The 23,287-nt window shown below is 44.0% G+C and overlaps 1 protein-coding gene across 5 annotated transcripts; it reads left to right on the forward strand.

Annotated features, from left to right (window-relative positions):
- Positions 1–735: 735 nt before the first annotated feature.
- Positions 736–12,042, forward strand: HIKESHI (heat shock protein nuclear import factor hikeshi). Of its 5 annotated transcripts, none has more exons than XM_050903521.1 (5): positions 736–783; positions 1,580–1,817; positions 6,682–6,833; positions 9,401–9,519; positions 11,911–12,042. In XM_050903521.1, exons 1-5 carry the CDS (start codon positions 754–756, stop codon positions 11,963–11,965), a joined length of 594 nt encoding a protein of 197 aa, XP_050759478.1. In that variant the 5' UTR covers positions 736–753; the 3' UTR covers positions 11,966–12,042. The 5 variants fall into 5 exon arrangements, with proteins under 5 accessions (XP_050759478.1, XP_050759485.1, XP_050759508.1 ...); XM_050903528.1 differs by having other exon boundaries at positions 9,461–9,519; XM_050903551.1 differs by lacking the exon at positions 736–783 and adding an exon at positions 889–907.
- The last annotated feature ends 11,245 nt before the right edge of the window (positions 12,043–23,287 follow it).

Genomic DNA, 23,287 nt, shown 5'->3' on the forward strand with positions numbered 1-23,287 from the left:
AATCTAATGGTAGGTACTCTGAAATGGCACTGAAGATCAGTTTACACAGTAAATATACACGATGTGCACACTTCTTCAGTGTAAACTTCCGGAACCTGAACTGTATCTGTGAGGACGAATTGAGTTTCTTGGTAATGTGGCGTCTCATGCTGTTATAGCAGTTGTCTGTCAATATACTTGGTGTGTGTCACCGTGTTTTATCAGGTAGTTTTTCTGATTAACTTCTCCATTTTTTCACTTTTATTTTTGAATGCAGATTTTATTTGCTCCTAGTTGCTTTGGCCAGTTTTGTCTGGATGTAAACACTTTGGCTCTAGCCTTTTACTTCCATAGCAAGATTGACTTTAATTTCTAGGTACAGAAGACACAAAATTTCCTCTGCTCTTCAGCACTCAGAGAAAATCAGTCATGTTTTAATCCGGAAAACCGAGCAAGGGATGGCGGCGTTGGTGAGACCCAGGGCTGTGTGAAGAGACGTCTCCCTTTCCCGCCCATTACGTTCATTTGGTGCCGTGACGCGAACTACATTTCCCGTCAGGCCCCGCTCCGCTCCGCGCAGCACCGCTTGCTGCGTGGGCGCGCGTTGCACCACGGGAGTTGTAGTCCGCTTGCTCCTCTCCATCCCCCGGCGGCCGCGCTCCGGAAGTGACTCGCCGACTCCGGGGTGAATGGGGGCGTGTTGGTTTCCGGCAGACGCCGCTCATGGAGGCTGCGGAGCAGCGAAGCGTCTGAGGGGGTTTGGCGGCCGCCGCCATGTTCGGCTGCCTGGTGGCGGGCAGGCTGGTGAGCGCTGCCCGGGCCGCCGGTGCGGCCTTCAACCCGCTCGGGACCGGGGTGGAGCTGCCGCAGGGCCGCCCCGCGGGGCTCGCCTTTGCCCTCGCTGGGCTCCGCCCGGGCTTGGCCCCAGGTAGAGGGGACCTCGTCGTCCTCGTCACGGCTGCCCGGCGTCTCGGCTGGCTGCTGCCCCTCATCCCCAGAGGCAGCTGCATTGTAGAGCCTCGTTGCCGGGAGGCAGTTGCCATCTCCTCTGCTACTGGAGAGGCTCGGGCTGCTCAGAGACAAGCTGCGAGCTTAAAAGAAGCTTTTTAAGGCTAGATTGTGCGTTGGCCGCAAGGATGCGGTACCTGGGGTAAAAAGGAGGGTATCTTTTGCTCTGGCATTTAGCCATCCTTCTACTGCCTGTCTCAAGGTTTATTGTATTTCCTATGTGAACAGGTTTCCATGATCCTGGGGTTGTGCCAGCCAGGTGGTCAACAGCCACTGCTTATAGACTTGGCAACCTCTTCTGCACCCTATTTTCCTCCTACGCACATGGGGAGTGAAGGTATTCTGATCCTGCAGTCCTGGGTGGGATATATGTTCAGTGCAGGTAGAACAAGACTGTTGTGCCTTTTTAGTAATATTTTTTGCAGTTGTTCTTCTGCTGTGTTTGACTTTTATCTGGCTGTTTGCTATTTAGGTTAGTACATTCCACACTTTTTGTTATGTTCCACTTTAGGTGTTTTTCAGTAAAAGGAAATTTGCAGTTACAGTCAAAGATTAAAAACAATAATACTAATAAAGGTTTTGTTCTCTTTAGGTACAAGCAGCGCCCCAACAAGTGGCTGAAGACAAATTTGTATTTGATTTACCAGACTATGAAAACATCAATCATGTAGTGGTCTTCATGCTGGGAACTATACCATTTCCAGAAGGAATGGGAGGATCTGTCTATTTTTGTTATCCGGACCAGAGTGGGATGGCAGTGTGGCAGCTGCTGGGGTTTGTCACTAATGAGAAGCCAAGTGCCATCTTCAAAATTTCTGGTCTGAAATCTGGTAAGACTGGTAAACCATAGCAGTCAGTGAAACAGATGTGTTCCTGCATGCCTAAAGGGATAAATGTTTGAAGGTGGTTTTGAATAAAAAGGTGCTTGAAGAGGCAGACCACCGTGTGTTTTCGGATAGTCCTGAGCTCATGCGGTACTAGAAGCAGTCTGTCAGCTTTATGGAAGTCTGTCTGTGTGTTAATGTTCCTAGCGAAATTTCTCACTCGTCTTCTCTTGTATGTGGTGTTGATCTGGAAATCCCTTTGAGCAGGCTTGGCATGTGTTCCAGTGCTTCTGCATAGAGAACCTGAGGAAGAATGATCCTGTAACTTCCATAGCATGATTTTTAGGCATTTGTCTAGACACGCCTGCAACGTTTTCTTTCAGCTTCCACTGTTAAGCGGTTGTATTATTCATAGCACAGAGACAGGTTTTGCAATGAGTAAAATCTGACGCAGTGATTTCAGACGGCTAGCTGCTTCCCCTTATATAATTGTCCAGTAGAGGGTGTCGTCGTTGGAAAGCAGCTTTCCAAATGTTTTAATGTTTTTGATATAGACCTGAGCAGAGAAGTCTGACTCTCATGGGAGCCAGAGGATGCTGGTGCTACCTGAAGTAGGTGTGGGTGTGTTTTCCTAAATATATGGGGGTTTTGCTGTGCATGTTATAAAAATGACGAAGCGCCTCAATGGCACACCTTTGTCTTATTAAAAGGACAGATCTGTCAGTCAAGCAGCTTAAAGTGTTATGGTGATAAAGTAATACACATTTTTTCTAGGCTTCAGTGTAGTCTACAGCCTTAACTTGAATCTCTATTTAGGTAAGCATTGAGGTTGCTGTGATAAAATATATTAATTCATAAAGTGACATGCTTTCTTTTGAATCTGTCCTGGATGGCGGTGTGACATGGGCTTTCTTCAGAAGAGAGAACAGCCACAGGAAGGGGGGACGGGGCGGCGTGTTTTTGTGTATTCCAAAGTTGTGTTGTTAGTGAAACAGTGAAGTGTATTGCCAGTTTTTTTGCCAGCTTACTGTATTCTATATGCTTTCAGACAGCTTTGTAGGAAAACACATTTTCAGATGCTTTTTGCATGACTAGCCATAATTTCCAAGTAAGGGCTGCTCTTGAGGAAGAACTCTGTGACATGGTTGAATGCATTTGCAGTGCTGTGCTTGATCTGAACAACAGAGAGCTCCGCCGTTCCCATTGTTGTCTGCAGCTTATGTCTGACTGTAGAGTCGGTATAAGCTACACAGCCTTAGTTTCCATGACCATAAACAATTGTATGATGGAGAAGACTATGAGGCTGTAGAAGGGGGAGACCAGAGAGGGATTACAGAGAGCTGGAATCATTGAGAGATGTTACTGACTGTTGAAATCTGCGTTATGGGTTTAATCCTTTGTTGAGAGGAACAAATTTGTGTCCCTGTTTGTCAGTTCCCTGTGAAGCAGTGGTTGTAGCAGAGTTTCTTGCTGTGTGATGAAGAGGGCCAGCATGTTTCTTATGTGGACATGAGTGGCCAGCTGAAGTGGCATAGTTTTATTACACAGACTTTGGGAAAGGTTAAAGGTATTGTTTGTAACTCTTACATTAAGTTTATGTTTAATGTCTGAAATGCCCTGGAACTGTACAGGTTTTGTGATGTATGTAACTTGCCCGCATTGCACGTTGTTGTAAGGACTGATTGGGCTGTTAAATACAGTATCTGGGGATGTGGTATTAGACTTCTGGACTATGAGGGTCAAGTAAAATGGCATTGCCCCAGGTTTTTTGTTTGCTTCTCTCCTTCTTCCTGTCCCATGCTCACTTAGGAAAGCCAGTGCAGGTGAACATTGCAGTGTTTCCAAGTGGGATACCAGAAGGTTGTCTCAATAGATGAACTAAAGGGGAAACCGCTTTGGAATACAGTCTTCAACGTGAAAGTGATTTGTGGAGTAGAGACTAAATTATGAACCTGGATGCTTTTTCCTTGACTGCAGGTGCTATTTAAACTCAAGTAACCTTTGAAGAAGAGATTTCCAGATTGGGCCTTGAAGGTGTCATAATACCCTCTAAAAGATTCCTTTAGAGCTCCTCTATAATCAGGAAAAGTTTGTTGAGTTGTATTTCTTAGTAGTCTCGGTACAAACGTATATCTAAAAGCAGGCTTTTCTGTTGTTCTTCTTGCTAACTTTTAACCATTCTTAAAAGCTATGCTGTGAGGCTAGAAATAAAAGTGCTTGCGTGGTTTGTGAATCTTTTGTTTGCTTTTTTGTTGTTGTTTTGACCCCTTGATTTAGCAAGTGAAGTCTTGCATCTGCTGATACTGATTATAAGTCTAGGAGTCAAAGGCCCGAAGTGTGCAGCATTATTACATGTTTCTTTTTGAGGATTAACTATCATGTAAGATGGTGTCTGGCTTTGCAATAAGCATTAAATCTGAATTATTTTTTTCTTTTCAGATGCAATCTTCATGTTTGTTGGAAATAAGACTATTTAATCAACTCCCCCCCCGCTCACATGAATTTCATGTGATTGTGCATAAAGAAGGGGCTTAGAAATACTCCTTGCCTTGGAATTGTAAGGGCTTTTTTATTTTTCAGTTGTGCCTGAAAGTGTGGTAGAAACAGAAAACAAACCTTGGGCTGGGATCTTGCACCCTTACTGGAAGTAGGTTGACAAGGGGGATAAAAGTTACAGGATAGCCCTTTCCGTTACAGACTTTTTCTGCTGTGCAGCACGCGATGATGTGTGTGCTGCTGTTTTCCACTTACAAGTATACCCTCTAATATAATGTCTGCATTTGACGCCTACACATGGGTAAGGTTTTTGACATGGTTGGGCTGAAAGGTGATGAGGGCTCACTATCTTGAATCAAGGGTTCAATGAAGGGAAAGAAAGGGGTAGAAAAAATATTTTTCTGATTGCAGTTGCTCTGTTATGACATAGTACGTTGGAGAGTGTAGAGTCTGACTGTGAAAACCTAAGCTTGTATTTCAGTACCAATTAACATACTGTGTTCTCTGTATTTGTAAGGTTTGGAATACTAATTGCAACAGCCAAGCATTGAAAACGTGAAGGGTATTTCAGTTGGCGTAAGGACGGCAGGGGATGCTTTTCTCTCGCCCTTTTAGGCAGACATCTTTCCAAGAGAGTGGTTCCATGGGAGTGCATGCAAAGTGACAGAATGGATGTATTTTATTATTTAGATCATGAGTGTCTTTCTAAAGTAGTGATATATTCTGATGGAGCCTGTTGCTTGAAGATGTTATCCTTTTATTGTAAATGTCAGCTTCTCAGGTGAAGACATTACAAGATGTAAAACTTCTACTAGCTCTATTGCTATTGGGATTTTTAATAATGAACTTGTGTGATATTTGATTTTTAATAGGTTTTCTCTTTCTTAATACTTTAATAAATTTTACCTTTATCAAGCAAGCATCTATCTACAGTAGATAGAGATGAGATCATACAGCAGTGGCATTTCTCAGAAGAGCTTCTAAATAGCGCTTCAGGAGATGAACTCTCTTCTTACTGGCCTTCTGTTAAAGTAACATTTTAATAGTGAGTGCTTTACTCATAAATGTAGGGCTATATTGCAGTTGTAGATCTGGAGTGAGGAGTGACACTAGGCTTTAGTTGAAAAGAGTGCTGGGTTTGTGAATGTGCTTTCCGTATGGGTTGAATGTTGGCTTCTTTGTGGTAGTGCCTTGTGTCCCTGCAGAAGAATTGTCAAGTTTCTGAGATCTTCAGTCTTGAGCCTGAGCTCAGCTGCTCAAACTTGTGCTGTTTTTGCTGGCTGAGTTTTTGACCATGGAACTAAGTCAGATGGTGCTTTAGATTTCAGTTAGTCTTTCTTGCAGCTCAAGATAGTGTTGACTGGTCTGTAGGACAGCTCTTGACTAGGTTTGCTTTCTCCTGCTAGTAAGAGGCCAGAGGGTACTACTGAAACATCACTTCTGTGTTAAGAGGGTACTTGTCTATTGTGTTCACTCAAACTTAGGTGGAGTATTAGTATTTGTTTACTAATAGCATTGTGGTCCCCCAGGCCTTTTTCCTGTGTTTTCCTTTACAGATGCTGACGAAGAGGAGTGCATGATTTAAGTGACTCTAGGTGTCTGTCATTGTTTGCAGAGACCCTGGCTGAAGCTGGGACTGAAAGTACTGGTTAATACTCAGTAGACAAAGGTCAGAAGTGATGGCAGAGGGCTGGGATGATGCCTGTATGAGTGGTATGCAGTTTGGGGATGTTTTTCTGCCCAATTCCTTGTTTTCTTTGTGGCTCTTGCAAAGTCAGAGGCCTTTCTGTTCCGTGGCTGTTTTTTTGAGCTTTGCTGTTGGTGGTTTTGAGCAGTTCAGATGAGATCTGGGGCTGCCCGGCCCTCCAAAGGGATAGCTTCAAGTCAGAGTCATCTTGAAGTAACATTCTCTATTTTTCAGTGCGCAAACAGGTTCACAAGAACCTGGTTTGAATGAGTGAATCAAACAACTGTGCAGCAGTGCTGCATGTTTCCTGTTTATCTGCAATTGTTACAATGTCAATTAAAGGCTTGGTTCCTATAGAGAAAGGTTCTGCTGTCTTTTACTCACAGATCGTATTTCCTCTTGAATCCATTTACTTCATAGGGAGCTTTAAAATTAATTTTTCCTTTTTTTAGAAATTTTCTTAAGATCTGCTGTGTGTTTTAAATGTACCTATCCCACTGTTTCATCTGTTGTGCTTGTGTGTACTTGTGCCTGTGCTTGGACTGTGTGATTTTTCTGTATTTCTGAGATAGGGAGATCTCTCTGGTGGGAGTTGAGGAATACCTTCTGCAGAAGAAACACAGTGATTTAAGTAACGCAGTCTTTACATGTGTGCCAAATCTAATGTGCTGTTTGTGGTGCTTTCAGGGAAGGGAAGTCAACATCCCTTTGGTGCCATGAACCTCCCGCAGACACCAACGGTGGCCCAGATTGGAATCTCAGTGGAACTGCTGGAGAACCTGGCCCAGCAGACTCCTGTTGCAAATGCTGCTGTGTCATCAGTAGATTCATTCACAGAGGTAGCTTGGACATTCTGTTTTCAGAAATTCTCTGTACTATGAAAGTCTTAAGAATTGAGCCTCTGAAGAGCTAATAAAAAAAAAAAAAAAAAAAAAAACACGAAAACAAAACCTGCTATGGGTGGCTATAGGATTGTAACCAGCCTCATCATTATCAATCATTTGGCTGGATGCTTTGATATTTTGAAATGACTTTTTCTTACACTAGAAAACTATGTCTCCTGTAAAGGACTGGATTTTGCATGCTCAGTGGAATCAGGCCAATAGACTTACTTGTGTTGATGCCACTCTACTGTAAAAATATTTATGATACTTCCCTTTTAGGAGCAGCTATGACTAAATTCATGTGAGAGACAGTGGATCTTTGATTTGTTTTGTAGGTGCTGGAACGCCAGTGCGTAGACTTGCAGGGATGGTCAAAAATTACTCAAAAGTCAAGGCAGACACAGGCATGGGTGCAGATAGATATCCAAGTGTACCACTGACCCTTGAGAAATCCTTCTGATGTAGTTCTGCAGAACTACAGAATCATGTCCTCTCCCACAGAAAGATGTATTTTATTTTTTTTTTTCCAGTTCTTTCCCTGTGGATCAGGCCTTGGGCTGCAACACTTGCCATTTTTTACCCAGCCTGTCTGTTAGTTTGAACCTCTGGAAATCCTCAGCCAGCACTGGCAGTTAGTTGGCCGTCTAACAGCAGTTCAAGGCAAGCTAGATCTGCGTGGCAGGTCTTGATTGCCCTAACACTGATGGCTCTGGCATTATCTTTTAACGTTGCAGCAGTTGGTGAGGCTTTTCTTGAGGCTTTTTTTTCTTTCCTTGCTCGCTTTTCTTACAGACGCTTGCTGAGGTAGGCTGGTAATTGAACAGTAATCCTGATAATGTAGCTGATATCCTTTGGCAGTTTATACACATAATAGCTGCAAATAGGTAAGGTCTCTTGGAGAAAGCTATCATGACTAGGAGTTGACTGACAGCTGTTTTTGTATAATACGTTTAATTGAGCTTTTCTGGAGTTGTGGGCAAATGAGATCTAAATAATATTTCTGATTCCACCAGTTTTTACAATAGCAGTAGTTAAGTCATGAGGTAATAATGTGCCGCTTGAGGTCATTTGCAAGGTGGCTGGTGGATTTTTCTGGCAATAATATTTAAAGAAAAAACAAACCTCATGATTGCATAACTTTTTTACAAATGTTATTTCCATTTAGGTGGATTTTTTACTAAAAAAGAGTAGCATCTTAACTGAAATTGTATAGTGCTTTCAAGGAATGCACCTCAGCCAAAGGCTGAAGTAATAGTTACTCCTACAGAGAAAACGTATGAAGTCATAGTTGAAGGAAACCTTTGAGGGAGTAGATAGCAGAGGAAGGGGATATGACTGGGAGCATGTTTGTGAATGACTGATGGCTTTTGTTTAATACTTGACATCATCTCTTTGGAAATGCTACATTATAGCAATAAAAGTATTTTTTTAAAGGCAAAATCATCTGTTGCTACTCTTAAGTTAAGGGGTTGCTGTCCCACTACATTTTTAGTAAGTTTTATGAAGCTTTATGATTGTATATATATTTTTTTATATATAGTTATATTATAAAAAAGGTGTATGGGAAAAAAGTGGGACAAACCCACAGAGTTCTGCATGTGAGTGGGGTGAGACTGAGGGTAGGCTCCTGGGTCCTAGGACATCAGTTCTTCCACTCCTTTTGTCAGAGCAGGTGGAGGGAAGCACAAGAGTGTGCATATATCGCCCTAGGCTCTGTTTTGCTCCATCATTTCACTGTCTTATGAAAATAGTTTGTTCTCCCACCAAAACAATGCGTACTTTTTTTAAAATAAGAAGAATAGGGGAAAGAAGGAGGTACCATAGGCTTAGGTATTTGTAGACTAGCTGGGAATGTCCTACAGCCTCATCCTCTGCACAAAGAGCTTGCTACTTCTTGGCCTCTCTTTCACTCTTCCTTATTCCTACAGTGTAGGAGTTTCCTATGCATCTTTTTCTTGTTTTCCCCAGCAAGATCTTGTGGCAGAGGATGCCAGGATAGCAGCCCTTCTGTGGTGAAAGCTAAAGGAAATTTCCCTGTCGCTGGAGTCTGACGAGTTGTAACGAGGCAGATTGCAGACTTTTCAGCTGGTTTAATAACTAGTGTGTTGCTGTGAGCTGGAATGGCAGCTTTGAGCTGGTCTACAGTTCTTCTGATGGTTTAATTTGGAGGAGAGGGACAGCTCTTGACACTGCATCACTTCTTTGTCACAACAAGAAAATGTTCTTCCCAAAGGTCTTTATCCAGTTGGATGAAATTGGGCAGGGAGAGGGCAAGTGAAGATTCTGAAAATGATTTCTGGATTCTGGATGGATCTGAGGGCAAGACTGAGAGTTAGGATGTTTTGATCAATTTAAAACTGACATCCGTGGACTTACTATATCCACTTTTCCATTGTGCTTTAGATGACAATGCTGATTTTACTTCATATAGGAGTTGTATATCTGTTAAACTTCTGCACAAAAATTCAAATTGAAAAAAGAACATACTTAAAATGTCTCTTTTTTTTTTTTTTTTATTTCAGTTCACTCAGAAGATGTTGGATAACTTCTATAACTTTGCTTCCTCATTTGCTGTTACTCAGGCACAGATGACCCCAAATCCTTCTGAAGCTTTCATTCCTGCAAATGTAGTTCTGAAATGGTAATGGCAATGATCTCTAGTAACAAGTGTTCTTTTTTCTAGGCATTAAACCAGCTGATTTCTAAGTATTGAACTACTGTCATGCTATTCAGTGAGATGATGCAAAAATGTTTAAAAGTGTTTGTTGTTGTTTATCTCGAGTACAGAGAGGTTCTGTCCACTGTTTTTGTATTTATTTGTCAGCTTCTTCATATCAGTTTTTTATTAGAAAAGTGCTATACAGCCTGTGAATTTTTTTTGCTTCTAGAAATGTCGCCCTTTACGTGTGGATTTGCGCTATGTTGCTGATTCTGCAAATGCTCTGGAGTCATGGGAAGACAGAACACACTGATACTTGTCAACTTGTGCTTGTTTGTTATGCTTGGTCTCCTCCTAGACATAATTCCAGCATAGTTACATTGCTTAAGAATATGGGAGAGGTGGAGAAATCATGTTCCTAGTTGACCTGGTTCTGTCACCAAGACCCTTGAGCACAAGTACAAAAGTCTGAGAGTTGTTTTCCAGGGACTGTTTTAAGAAATAACTGTCTATGGGGATAGCCCGTCTAGTCTGGAGATAAATTGTGAACTGCAGGCAGTCCTTTAGGATGTCTGAAAAATTCTTTCCTGCATTTTATCAGGCTAGCCCTCTTTAGCCTCTACAGTATTAACCCAACCCCTTTTTAAAACAGTATTTTGGGCTCTCTGATTACAGTTTTATCGTTAGTACAGATCTCACAAATATGCAAGCAGTTAACATAAGCAATATATTTTCTTCGGGAGCGTAACTTGATGCAGATCTCTTCTATTTAGAAGGTAACTACGCACTCCATGAACATATGTGGGTAAGGCCTCTGATGAGAGAAACCAAAGGGAAGACAGGCTAAAGAAGCAGGGTAATGGCTGGTCATTGCCTGGATGATGCTGAATTTGCTTTTGGCTGTTCAAAACAGTGCAGTGAAGTGAGGCATAACTCTAGTAAACTGAACACATTTGTGTATAGAAATCTGTTAATGTGATTACAGCCACAGAAAAACAAGATTTTTTGGCTCTGTTCGTGAGTCATTATGATGTGTTTAATTACAGCTTGTGATATGTAGAGTATCTTAGATCTCTGCAGTGGGCTGGCTGCAAGGGAAATTCAATAGTTTGGCTTAAAAATTCATTCATAAATGAGCCCTTCTCTAATTTGAGTGGGTTTAAAACCCTTTAGAGTCTCTCTTCTCATTTGAATTGGGTTAGGAACTATGAGATGTAGAAGAACTTTTTTTGTTTTCTCTGTTTCATTGGCAGTACCTTTTGATACCTTACAGCTTGGGTTTGTGGGGATCGAAAGGGGTTTTTAGGCTTTTGTAGCTCAAAGCTTGTAGGCTTTTTTTTTTTTTTTGAAAGTCACAAGAATTGTGTACTTTCCCTGTTTCTTCACTGTAGGTCAATAATGAATTCTGATATTCAGTTTGTTTGTGGCTTGCTTGTTTCTGTGAGTATTGAAAGTGACATTAGGACAGCATGTGTGCATACATGATTCCATTATGTGTTAGAGAATTATTTTTCCTCATTAAATTTTACTAAAACTTTACTGTATATAAAAAACATGGAAGTTAGAATTATTTGGTGAGGGTGGAAAGGTAACGGGGACTACTTTGTCTCAAGGTTTCTATTGGAACTGCAAGGCAAATGGATGCATAGCCTTGAGCGCAGAATTCTCTGCAGTCCCCTCTTCCTTGCCTGTGAGCAGGTTACACGTAGCCTGCGAGGAAGCGATCCTGAATTGGAGGCTGTGGTCTCTCTGCAAGCCTGCTGGAGTCTGTGAAGCTTGCTAGCTCGTGTCCACTGTCTCGTGAACTGAGAAGTGCTAAGCTGGCTCTGTGCATCCTAGATGGAGCAGCACTGAAGGGGGAGCACAGGGACAGCTGAACTGGATTCAGAAGCAGTGGTGTGACCTTGTTTTTCCCAGTATTACAGCGTATCCCTAAACGGCATGAGGTTTTCTTGGTTTGGTTTTGCTGGGGTTTCTTCTGTGAGATACCCGGCCTGATTACTAGGATAATGGGCAGCCTCAGATTCACACTTCTACCTGCCCGAACTTTAATTTCCTAGCCCAAAAAATGTTAGGCACAAAATAGCCACTTTTAATTAGCTTATAATTTTACTAAGCTTGAATGAGCATCCTCTGGGATACCACTGTAATGAAAAACACACTGTTGTTGAAATACACAAGTCTCTCTGTGAGTATTCTTGATGTGGAATCAGAAAGGAGGATTTTGGATTTACTCACTTCCTGGTGTGGAGTAGATATAATTTAGTCTATGCGGAGAACACGATAAATTACCTGTATCGTTTTTGAAGCCATTTTAATTGCAGCAGCTTCTGGTTTTTAGTTTGCATTTGTTGTTTTTTTTTTTTCCCCTAGGTATGAGAACTTCCAGAGACGTCTGACACAGAACCCTCTCTTCTGGAAAACATAAGCTTAAATTGTGTCATTTGAAGTGCTTTCTAAACAGAGTTACCTGAAAGATGCAGCAAGTAACTCCACTGAAGAATTTTGGGGGGGGGGGGGGGGGGAGGAAACGATTAGTCTGAATAGACAAACTTGTAACTTTTGTATTACTCTTGAAAATTATTTAAAATTAAAATCCGTGAAAACTACTTGTCGGCGTGGTTTATTTTCATTGAAGCACCTGGCTGCAACAAGAAATCAGTGTTCCATGTGCATGCGTAGAAATATTCTTTTGAAACTGCATTTAAATTGGAAGAAATTACAAGATGAAAAATGGCAGCGCTGTTTCATACTTGTGTGCTGTTTTGGGGTGTTTAGTTGTAAACAAAATAAATGTAGTTTTTCCTCCTTTACCTCATTCTGAAGGGTGATCAGGCAACTGAGAATATGCTGATGGTTTTTCTGCTGGTACTTACACTGTAAGTTCTTTGTGGACAATCAATATTCCTGTCCCCAGCTCATATAAATGGTACAACAGTATTTCCCTCTTTTTGGCCTGAAGGCACTATTGAGCTTTATCTCTGGGTACCTATCTTTAACTTTTCCTGTACAAAAGTGTAATGAAGAGAAATCTTTGAGGACTCTTTCCCTGCTGCAAGTCAAATAGCTTTGAAACGGCTGAGAGAGGCCAATTCAGAGTTGTCGGTTTGTACTTTGCAGCCACGGACTGTTCAGTGCGATGAGAGCTGCTAGGTTATTGACAGTGCAGGTATTTGATGAATTTGTCTTTCTCTTCAGCTTTCTCTAATTACGGTATGAAGAATGACTCTATCCCAGCCAAAACCAGGACACCAAGCACCCTTGTCTGTTGCAGATGCTTTGCTTGATGTTTGAAGTAGGCCTGCCATCCCCGCAGTCTGTTTTCCTGCGTGTAGTGTTGGGGCAGCCGCATACAAAGGCAGTGGTGAGAGAGAAAGCAGGAGACCTTATTTCTTCCCCCCACCCAGTTGTTGCTGCAAAAGAAGATAGACCACCTAGTGCTTTTGAAACGCTCGAGTGCGATTGATGGGTAAACGGGGATAGTTATCATGCCTCAGAGTGGGTTCTAGGCATTGTCTGTGTGTGCATCATCCTGTTCTCTGTTGCTGGCTTGTCCTGCTTTCTCGAGGAGAGGCTGCTCTAAAGCCCTCTGAGGGGAAACGTGCAGTGCTGCTGGGCTGGGGCTCACTACTCGCAGCCCAGGTACAGGCTTGCAACCGAGCTTCATGTCCTACTTGTACAGAATTTCTGCAAATGGTTTCTTGTGTGGAAATGTTTTAGTACAGAGGGTGTGGAAGTTAATTTTCTGATACGCTGTTTTAGGTTTCTCCCTCACAGTCAGACCTATGGACATGTTCATGATGGATTTGCATAAATTTCTGGAGATAACGATGGTGGAAGGAAGTAAAGGTCTCTATGGGTGGGAGGAAACCTCTCTGCTTATTTCAGGCTCTGAGGAAGGGAATACCAAATAGCACTCAACTGCTTCTTCCCTGACACTGTAGAAACAACTCTCATGTTTCTTCATTCAGGGGAGAGAGAAAATATGCTCCTCCAGCAGGGAAGGCCGCAGCCCCTCCTGTGATCCATGTGTGATGGTGGGGTTGGCTGTGACCCGGTGGCTCCTGCTGCCCAGCCCTGTTCTCCTTGCCTGCCCGCATGTGGCTGGGAGGTCGCAGTGCTGCCTGCTGCTCTCACAGCTGCTCTTCGCTTGAGCTGCTTTGCAGTGTGAAGGAGAAGGGAGGCAGGGAGGTAGCGCTGGAGGACCGTTCCGTCAAGTGGAGGTTGAGGAGGGGGGTTGTGATAGCACAAGTGAGAAATATCTTTGCCCTTTCAGGTCCAGCTGCTAACCTAGAGCGTGGGTGTGACAACCATGACTTCCTTTTTCTGGGCCTGGGAAGGTGACTTCAAGGCATCTGAAAGAGTCTTGTTTCCAACACTCATGTCACGCATGACCAAAGGTAGGAGCATCAGGAGCCATTTCATGAGTGTTCTCATAACAACGGTTAACTACAGTAACTGCTGTCTCAGCCTTGGGGTCTGGGGTGGGTGGGTGTGCAGGACTGGTGGCAGATCTGACCGCTTGTTCCAAGGGGGACAATAGGGCAGCCACAATGTCTGGGTTCTGCTCCAAGCTCTGGCCCTGACTTCCAGTGGATTTGGATGATGCTGGGCACAGAGGGTTCCAGCTCTCCTCAAAGTGGGGATCAGCCAACCTGGGTTCCTGCCTGGTTAAAAGAGCTGGAGCTGCTTGGGTGGAAGTCTAGAGGCTGTCTGTCCAAGGATCAAATGTGGGGGAAAGTGGCCATGGCACATGAGAAACTTGGGGATTCACAAGTCTTCGCAGCTCCTGTGGAGCCCAGCCCTGGCCTCTTGCTTTGATGGAAATCTGTGGCCAATTTTCCCTGGTCATTTGGTTACTCTTCACGATCAGTGTCTGAAAGGGACTGTCAGAATGAGCGAGTGTCCTACTCCACTCCAGAGAGAGGGTTTGAAATTCACGGGCAGGAAAGGAATTGTTTTACTTTCCATCAGTGAAATCCTGCTTGCTGTGCCAGAGCCAGGGCCCCCCCTCTGCTTTCTTCCCACCACTTCTTGTACCTCCCCATCGGCAGCTTTTGGATGTCAGATGGCGGGACACGTGTGTCCCTGGGTGCAAACCACTTGCAATTTCTGTTTCAGCACCAGAGTTGCCCTGGGGTCAGCAGAAGGCTTGTCGTCTTAAATCAGTCGAAAGCTCAGCCATGCAGCCCCTGCCAGGGATGTGAGTAGTCTGTGGGGCAGGAGGGGGTGTTTGAAGACAGTGGCGTCATCTCGTTGATTTAGGAACGTGGCTGTGAGCTTGGTGACTTAGGGCATGATATGTCTTTCATTTGCTCTGTGGAGATCGTGGAAATTTGGGGTCAGGTGTGTCATTATATTCAGCAGCAGCTGGCACCAGGCAAGGTGCTATTTATGCCCTGTTTCTCCCCTCTGGTCGTTTTGACAGCCTGACCCCTGCCGAAGTCATTGAATATAATTAGTCTTATCTTTCTTTTACTTCTGGGATGTTGGTTTTCTGCTTTAAAATGTATTCTACAAGTGTGCCACAATTCAGATTTTTCTGTAAGTGTACAGAAAAACCCAAGTCCAGCTCTAGTTATATTCAAAAGATCAATGCTATCAGAGTTTCTCTGCTCCCCACTGCCAGAGCAGAAAGACCACCCAACGTACCACAATTGTTGGAAACCCCTTGCATCGCCTCTAGCTGAAGGGTCTTTGCGCTACTTTTACGTCAGCTCCTTGTCCATGTTCCTTTTTCCTTTTGCGCTTCTGGAGTGTCAGAATAGTTGGGCTGGGGATGTTCGCTGCTCTTATGGAAGAGCTATGTATGGGAAAGAATGATTGTTTGCCCGTTCAGAGACCCATATTTCAACTGTCCAATGTTGTCAGAAAGATTCTTAACGTTGGCTGTGCCAGAAGAATTATTCCCAGTAAGAAGACAGAGTAAAATCGTGTTTCCCTTTGAAACAGACGTGAGGTGTCTGATAATGCTGTCTAGGAATGGTCACTGGCCCCAAAAGCTGTCACACTTGCTCATGAATTCATGGGATTTTGGAGTGGTCTGAGTAATTCACAGGAGGAGTTCTTCTCTTTTGCTTCATAATTGGAAATGTTTGACAGGGCATACTAAGTCTCTCAAGCCCTCAGTGCCCGCACACTGAGTGTGGGCAGAGTTACGATGGCCTTGTCACGGCGCTCAAGACCACCACTCTGTAGCAAGGCATTGCCTGAGGGCCTGAAGGCTGCTGAAACTTGACTGCAATTATCGTCTTTGCTGTGTAAGTCTCTTTGCTCCTCTTGTGTGGCTTAATAGATTCTGCACCAGCTGTCCCGTTGGACTATGCCGCCGTAGCCTTGGAGACATCAAATCCCCGTGACACTGTGGAGAACTGCATAAATGAGACCGTGATGCGTATCTCTCGCTGCATCTCAAACAGACTGAATATTGATTTTGTTTTCCTGGACATGGGTGTCCTTTTTATCAGGCAAAAGAAAGCCAAAAGAAGGTTTTATGAAAAATTTCTTCTCAGCCTGGATGCAACAGGAAACTTTAAAGAAGTTCTTAGCAATGCAAGTCTTACTGCTTTGGCAATGCTACTTACAGGATTTCAGACCGAATCTCGAAGGCCTGTTGAACTGCTGTCCCCTGGCACGCCGTGATTTGTCTGACCACTTGGCCTAGACATTATGTACAGTAATACAGGTGCTCTATAGATTTAGTCTCGTCGTCAATTGTCTTGATGACATGTGAGATCCAAAGAAGAGCTATGTTGGGTCAAACCAAGGATTGATCCAGCCCAGTGTCCTGTCGCTGAAGGCTTAGGAAAGGGTAGGAGAACCAGGCAGGGTAATGGAGGCACTTGCCAATTAAGCATAAGTGGGAAAGCAGGCAGTGCCTGGCTGAAGGATTTGCCTGAAGCCAGGGAGGCAGGCTGTGCTTGCCTCCACTGGCTTCTCTGTTGGTCAAGAGTTTGTCTCCTGGTTGAAGCTGTTGAGTGTCACCTGTGCAGAAAGCCTAGCAGTATTACTACCTAGGATCAGTTCCTAGTAGTAGTGTGTCCGCTTGTTGTAAGGAGGGACTATAGTTAATGAAAGAGAGCTTTGTTGGAGAGCTTTGGTGAGGCAGCTGCTGCTTTTAGCAGTTGAGAGGTTTGCTGCCTTCGTTAGCAACATGGTCGTTGCCTTGGAATCATCTCGCCTCTCTCTGTCCCTATTGCAGAGGAAGAAATGGATGATGAACTCGGTCATTCCCCAGGGAGAAACTGGAGCTCCTGACATCCTTCCTAAACCTGACATCCTGTTTCCCGGGTGAGTAAGGCTGCTGCTGTCACCCTTGACGGATGATGCAAGCAGCTTCTCAGCTCATGTTGGGTAGCACTGCATTACCAGGATTTTTCTGCCTCTCCTGAGGTTATTTGAGGAAAAACTCATTCACAGGACACTCCATGCTTATTCTTGCTTGGGTTGGAAGATGTACGTGATAGAGAAGTGATTGCTTTTTGTGTTGCCAGCCTGCCATCAATCATGCAAAATCATCATCATTCATTAGACAGAATTTGTGGAGCGTAGAGAAGAATATGGGCAACACCTTCAAGTTTCACCTGCTTTTTCCTCTTCCCTTTGAGTGAGACTACAAAAAGACAGGAAGACTACAGGAAAATTATTAAGAAATGTTCCTGTGCAGAATTTCCTGCAGAATTCTACAGAATTCTGTATGATAGAAGATGGGATCCATACATGTCACGTGTTTGTGAAATTTCCATGCCTTTTGTGAGAATTAAGTGAAGAAATTGTATCTTAAGTGGCCTCTTCAGGAGCATGGGAGAAGTGATTTCTTGGCAAACAGGAAGCCTGTTCGTAGGGGGATGTGTCCTGAGTCTAACGCTGCCAAGGAGCTCCATTCGTGACCCCAGCGATGGAGTTCCCTCTTTACAGATGCTATGATGTTAGTCAGGGAGGGTTCGTACCCAAGTGAAGGAGAGGGTAAGATTAGAATGCAAAACGCTCTTGGCATATCAGAGAGCAAAAGGTCTCCAGGTACACTTGGGATAAGGGATGATAGATGGTCTCCAACTGGAGCAAGGAGGATTTGCATTAGACTCAACTTCCTAACAGTAAGGATTAGTGAGACCTTAGAAGATGTGGACAGAGCTCCTCCAGGCACTGGCATCCCTTCCCATGTAACTTGGTTTCCTACTAAAGCCTTCAGGGCTGTTGAAGGCAACGGACTGCGGATTACTTGTGAGGTATCTCTGTGGCAGGATGAGGTCATTCATGAAAGCTGCAGAGGGAATGCGGCATCCTTCATGCAAACTGGTGGTGTCTTTTCTGCAGCCTGCAGTGTAACACTGAACGTGGGGAATTTTGTTCTTAAATCCTGCTATGAAAGACCCACTAAATCCCCCAAGGCGAAGAAGCAGAGGGATTATTTTAAGGAGATTAACAGGAAAGGTAATGTGAGAGCAGACTCCTGAGAACATTGTGTGTGTTCTCTTCTTGTCCTTCTTGCTAGGTGCCTATGGCAAACGTTAGAAGGCCCCTGTGTGGCATAGGGTACAGATCCATCTGTTGTGGATCAGCTCTCCCTTTCTGGTGAATCGCAGGTGCACACTGTTCTTTCCTTTTCTAAGTTGGTTTGTGCACCAAGGAGTAAACATTTAGGGAGATCCTTCAGGATGCTAAATAGCATTTGAAAACATTCTGAAAAATAGCCTTTTTTTTTCTCCCCCCCTAGGGGAAGCTGAGTTTTGAAGCTATTGAAGTCATCGTGTAAGTCTTGGTTTAGCAGTGCCTAGGAGGTGACTTTTGTCTCTCAGGCTTGGCAGCTCATGAGCAGGAGGGAAAAAGCTCTCAATCCAAGTCAGAGGACAGGGACAGCAGCTTGCTGTGCTAAGGGCATGCACTGATGATCTCTTCTGACTCGGTCCTCCTTGGCCCAACGGGATGGCTCTTGATTAGGAGTGCAATTTCTGCTAGTGAGATGGCTTCAGCCAGATCTGTCCCGACATCTTGTAGAAGGAGAGCTCCAGGTGGCCCTTCTCCTTACTAGACCTAGATTAGTTTGATCAGAAATACTATTTTGAAGAATATATCATGCTTTTGTCAGTTACTTTCTGTAACTAAGAATGAGGACTCACTCCCAAACCACTGGCATGAACATAAAAGTTTGTATTGGTTTCAGCGGCTGAGGAACAAAGACTTTAAGGATTCCTTTATCAAGTAAAGTCAGCCTTAGCAACAACTGTCCTGAGAATGGAAACACACTCCTTTTGATGCCTTAGGAACTGTCATTGAGCAGTCTCAGTGTTCACAGCTCAGCCTAAAATGGACTCTTTCCTTGCATAATAGCTGAAGACCCCACCAGAGAGACTCACAAGAAAGAAAGGGTATGAGCTCAACCTGGGGGCCAGAAGAGGAGGAAAACAGGAGAAGACTGAGGAAACCCAGGAAAGCTGTGTAAAAATGGCTTTTGAAAAGTAAAACTAATTCTATCCCAGGTAATTTATTGAAGAAAGCTCAGAGTTGTTTCCCAGAAGCCACGTACCAGGCCCAAACCCTGAAATACTTGGTCTCCTGCTCAACAAGGACTTAATTTTCTTAAAGACACCTCTGTAGGCGGTCTGTTTGTGGAGAAGCAGCAATGAGGGCAGTTAGCAGAGGCCCAGGCTGAACTCCCTTAATCAGAATGGGTCATTGTGACGGAGGCACTCAACCCCCCCTTAACCAAACCAGCAGCAGTTTGGTACAGGCTGCAATGGAGGTAAAGGCCTGAGCCGTAGCTGGGGCAAGAACTCCTCTAGGAAACCCACACAGGAGCAAAGCGACACCGTGAAAGTTGTGGCTACAAGGAGTCTCATGCGTACCTCTCCCATTGCATGCAACTTGACTACAAGCCAACCACTTTATCCCATAAATGGCAGCCTAAGTGAGCTTCCTTGGAGCTCTCCCTGCTAGGCAGCATGGCTGCATGGCGGTCATCTCCAGCAACGAGATCTTTTACCACCGACAGATCGTTGGATGAGCCCAATTTGTCGTCTCCCTTGACGGCAACTGGACTGCACGCCAGGCAACTCTCCCCTTGAGCAGGGACGCCTCTCAATGTTAAGAGATATCAGTTGTTTAGCTTAAATAATTGTTTTAAATAGAATGAGTCACTTTTAAAGTTATAATGTTGTGTGATTTAGTATGCTGTTTGCTTAGCTTTACTTACTTAGCATGAGTAGCTAGATTTGCTGAAGCCTTAGGCCGCAAGCTGTAAACTTTCACTTAGATTTACTGAACGTGTACCTACTTAGTTAAAACAGGGGCCTCCAGAGCCAGCCTTAAATCAGAAGATAAGGAGGCTTCAAGGCTACAACTGCCAACAGCACCTGCAACTCAACAAGATAACCAAGGGCTTGTCTGGAGACCGTGAAGGAATCCAAAGAGTCAGAAGGTGTCAGGCCAGAATCACTGTTGGACCAAAGGGCGTGTGGAAGGTGTGTGAAGAGAGTGTGAAGAGTGCGTGAAGGGCCGGTGAATAGTCTGCAAGGGTATCATTGCCCAGGGATTTCTTTGTTCGGGTTGGCCCCTCCCTGGAGGCACCCAGCTCAAGCTGATCCTGCCGCTGTACCACTCTATTAAATTATTTTTATAAGATTCTGTGCCTGAGTCTCTGCTTTGGGAAACCTAGGGTTCGACCTACAGAGTGAACTAACACCAGACACCTGGATGGAAGGTGCTTCTTTAACATCAAGGTTTGAAATTCCTTACCTGAGAGTAAGAGACCCCTTATTTGCCACAGATCCTCCGTAAGTGACTGATAGCATGCTGAGTGAATGTCTAATGAAATCCATGTAGCTAATTCCATTAGCCATAAACTGTTCACCCAGTCTGGGACTAAGTCTGGATCCAGCGACACCTAGACTACTCTCTGAGGAGGAGTTTAGAAAGCCGGGGGTCCACTCTGAACCTCGTGACTCAATGGGAGGGTCTCCCTTACCTTTTTGCATCTCCGGTCTCTGTGTAAATCTTTCTAAATCGATTCTAACTTGATTTTCCTCTATATGTTTCTTCCATGTAGTAAGTAATAGCGTGAACCTTGCGATTGAACTCTGTTAAGTTGCACTTTTACAAATTCATGTTAAAAATCACTTTTGCTAATACCTTTGACAGTGATTCTTTAAGTGATCTAAAACACTCGTCCACAACAGTCATTAGGATCATCCTGTGTGACCTGTCAAATCCTGCTGTAGGATATGGTAGTTTTGTTACGCAGCTGGCAGATGCCTCGCGTAGCTGACAATGTCACAAGTGGTATCAGAAGATGACAGAGGGACCAAATGGAAGCCGGAGTTAAAGCATGGTTACGTTGTGACACAGCACCCAAGGCTGCTGGTGGTCACTGCTCAGCTTCTCACGCTTCTAAGGAAGCATCTGCCTGGTGTGGGAGTAAAATAATTAACACTTCATAGGCCTTTGCAAGGCCTCACTAGTTAAGAAGTGTGTGTCAGCATGACCCAACAGCTTCACTGCATCAGCACGATTTAATTAACAAAAAGGAGTGAATTATTTGTAAAAAAAAAAAAAAAAGTATGTCTAGAGCTTCCTTATCTGACTGTCCAGAGCCTCCCTCTATGAAGTAATCCATGTGTTACTACCCTTCATTGCAATTTTCTATGGTCCTGCTTATCTATCTGACACGGTTTGGTGAAGAATGAGTCGTATAACCTAAAGGTATATATACTCTGTAAGGAAGGGCCCTGTCTGGGCAGAGTTCATAGCGGCAGAGGCTGTCACTCTGCTGCTCTGTCTTCTCTCCTGTAGTTGTAGTAACAAACTGCTTCTGTTCTGGCCTGGTCAAAACTGCGTTCTGGTTATTCCCTGATGCTGGTGGGATTGTTGTTTTGGCTTCAGGAAGCCAGACTAGACCGTGTGGGTGGGATGGCTCGGTCTCTCCAGCACGAGCTTTGTGACTGCTCTTGCCCTGGCTCCAGTCTTTAAGGCTGTAAATGAATATGTGTAATCATATGCATTTTGAGTAATTAATTCAGCAGTGTGAATTAAGAACTTCTCCCAGCGCCGAGGCCACTGTGGGTTCAGCAGGTGTTGTCTCAGCTTAGTGAACGTGGTGCACGCTTGAGACCATCACTGTAAATTACTTTCCTCCTCTTTCCAACCTGCTGTGGCCGAGCTCGCAGATTGGAAACTTGGAGAAGGAAGATTCCATCCCCCTTCGAACTGTATCAAGAGAGGTGCCTTTCAAAACTGCTATGAAAGTAAGAATTCATTAATTTCTACGGATTGTTTGTTGGGACTGCCAAACTGTGCTTCTCAAGTATAAGTGCTTTTTCTTTCTCACCTGTGAAGTGTATGGTTATGGTGAGTTACTGCTGAATTTCACTAGCGATGTGAGATCTGATAATATGACCACTATGTAGGATGCTTGAGGAAACAGGCGTTTAGTTTATCTAGGGAAATTTAATGTAAGAAAACTCCAGGGTCTTGGAGCAGCAGGTTTTTTGTCATTCCTAGTTCTGCCCGATTAATTTGGGATTTGTCTTCAGGCTGCTAATCATCCTTCCCTGTGGATTCAGCATCCTCACGAGGAAAGCTCAGAGACACTCAGTCAGGCAGAGGGAAGGAGCAGAGCCAAAAAGACTGGAGAGGAATGGGCTAATGGACACTCCTGGGGCTACGGCCTATACTGTACCAGAGTGGTGATCAGAAGACAGGTCACCGGACTCACGGGGACAGGCTGCTGAGGGGCTGTACGGGCCTGCCGGAGGCACTGGGTGTGCTGCAGGGAGAACAGCGAGTTCTTGCTTGTTCTGCACCAGCCTGTCCCATTCTGCCGGCTGATCTGCTGACAGATGAGCCTTATATGCTTCAGCAGTTGCTGTATCTTCTACCTCAGCCAGCTTTTGTTCCATATGGTTTTGTCCTGAGAGATATCAGAACAGTCTTTACTATTTCTTTGAGGTGAGAGGGATAATAAAGATTATTATCTTTATTATTCTCTGCTGGAACAGGGAAGTATTTCCTTGTTGAGGAATGGAATAAACCTCTTGCTGCATTTTCCTGTTTCAGGATGAATAGTGTTTTAGTGTCTTTTCTCTCCATCTTTCAGATGGGAGATCCCAGGGAAGGGATTGGACTTTGTACTGTGTCTTCATGATTGAACAGCCCAACACTTCTTCAACATATCTATCTATATACATATATATCTCCCAACAATACTTTTTACCTCAACACAGTGGTTTAAAATGGGAGAACAGGATTATATAGAAGTAGTTCAGGAATAAGCCTGAGGAGAAACAGAAAGATACAATACATACATCAATCTATCCTGCCTTTTACATACATACTGATTTTTTTTTTTCCATACACAATAAAAAAAAATCCTTCCCCCGAGTACCTCCAGAGATGTAATACCTGTAATAATAACAACCTATATGTAACGTAATTTTGTAACGGTCCTCCTATGTTTACAGTATTTTTTCCCTGGTGCTGTTCCCAGTTTCTTGCTACTAGGAGTTCAGGTCCCTTAAATGGAAAACCCCTTGAAACAAAAAAAGATGGTCTACTGATCATTAGGCTTTGAGGCTGAAGATGCCCTGCCATGGCAGACTCATGACCATGACAACAACAGACTTATTTCCCTCCATTTTGGGATGTTTTCCCAATCATTTTTCTTCCCAAGTCAACACGAATTGTTAGTCAGAGCGGGGATTCTTTTCACAGGGGCCTAGCTGTTTCTGGGCCTGCCCTCACCTCAGCCCCACACCCA

Source organism: Gymnogyps californianus, chromosome 1, assembly GCF_018139145.2.
Source record: "Gymnogyps californianus isolate 813 chromosome 1, ASM1813914v2, whole genome shotgun sequence".
Classification (NCBI taxonomy): domain Eukaryota; kingdom Metazoa; phylum Chordata; class Aves; order Accipitriformes; family Cathartidae; genus Gymnogyps; species Gymnogyps californianus.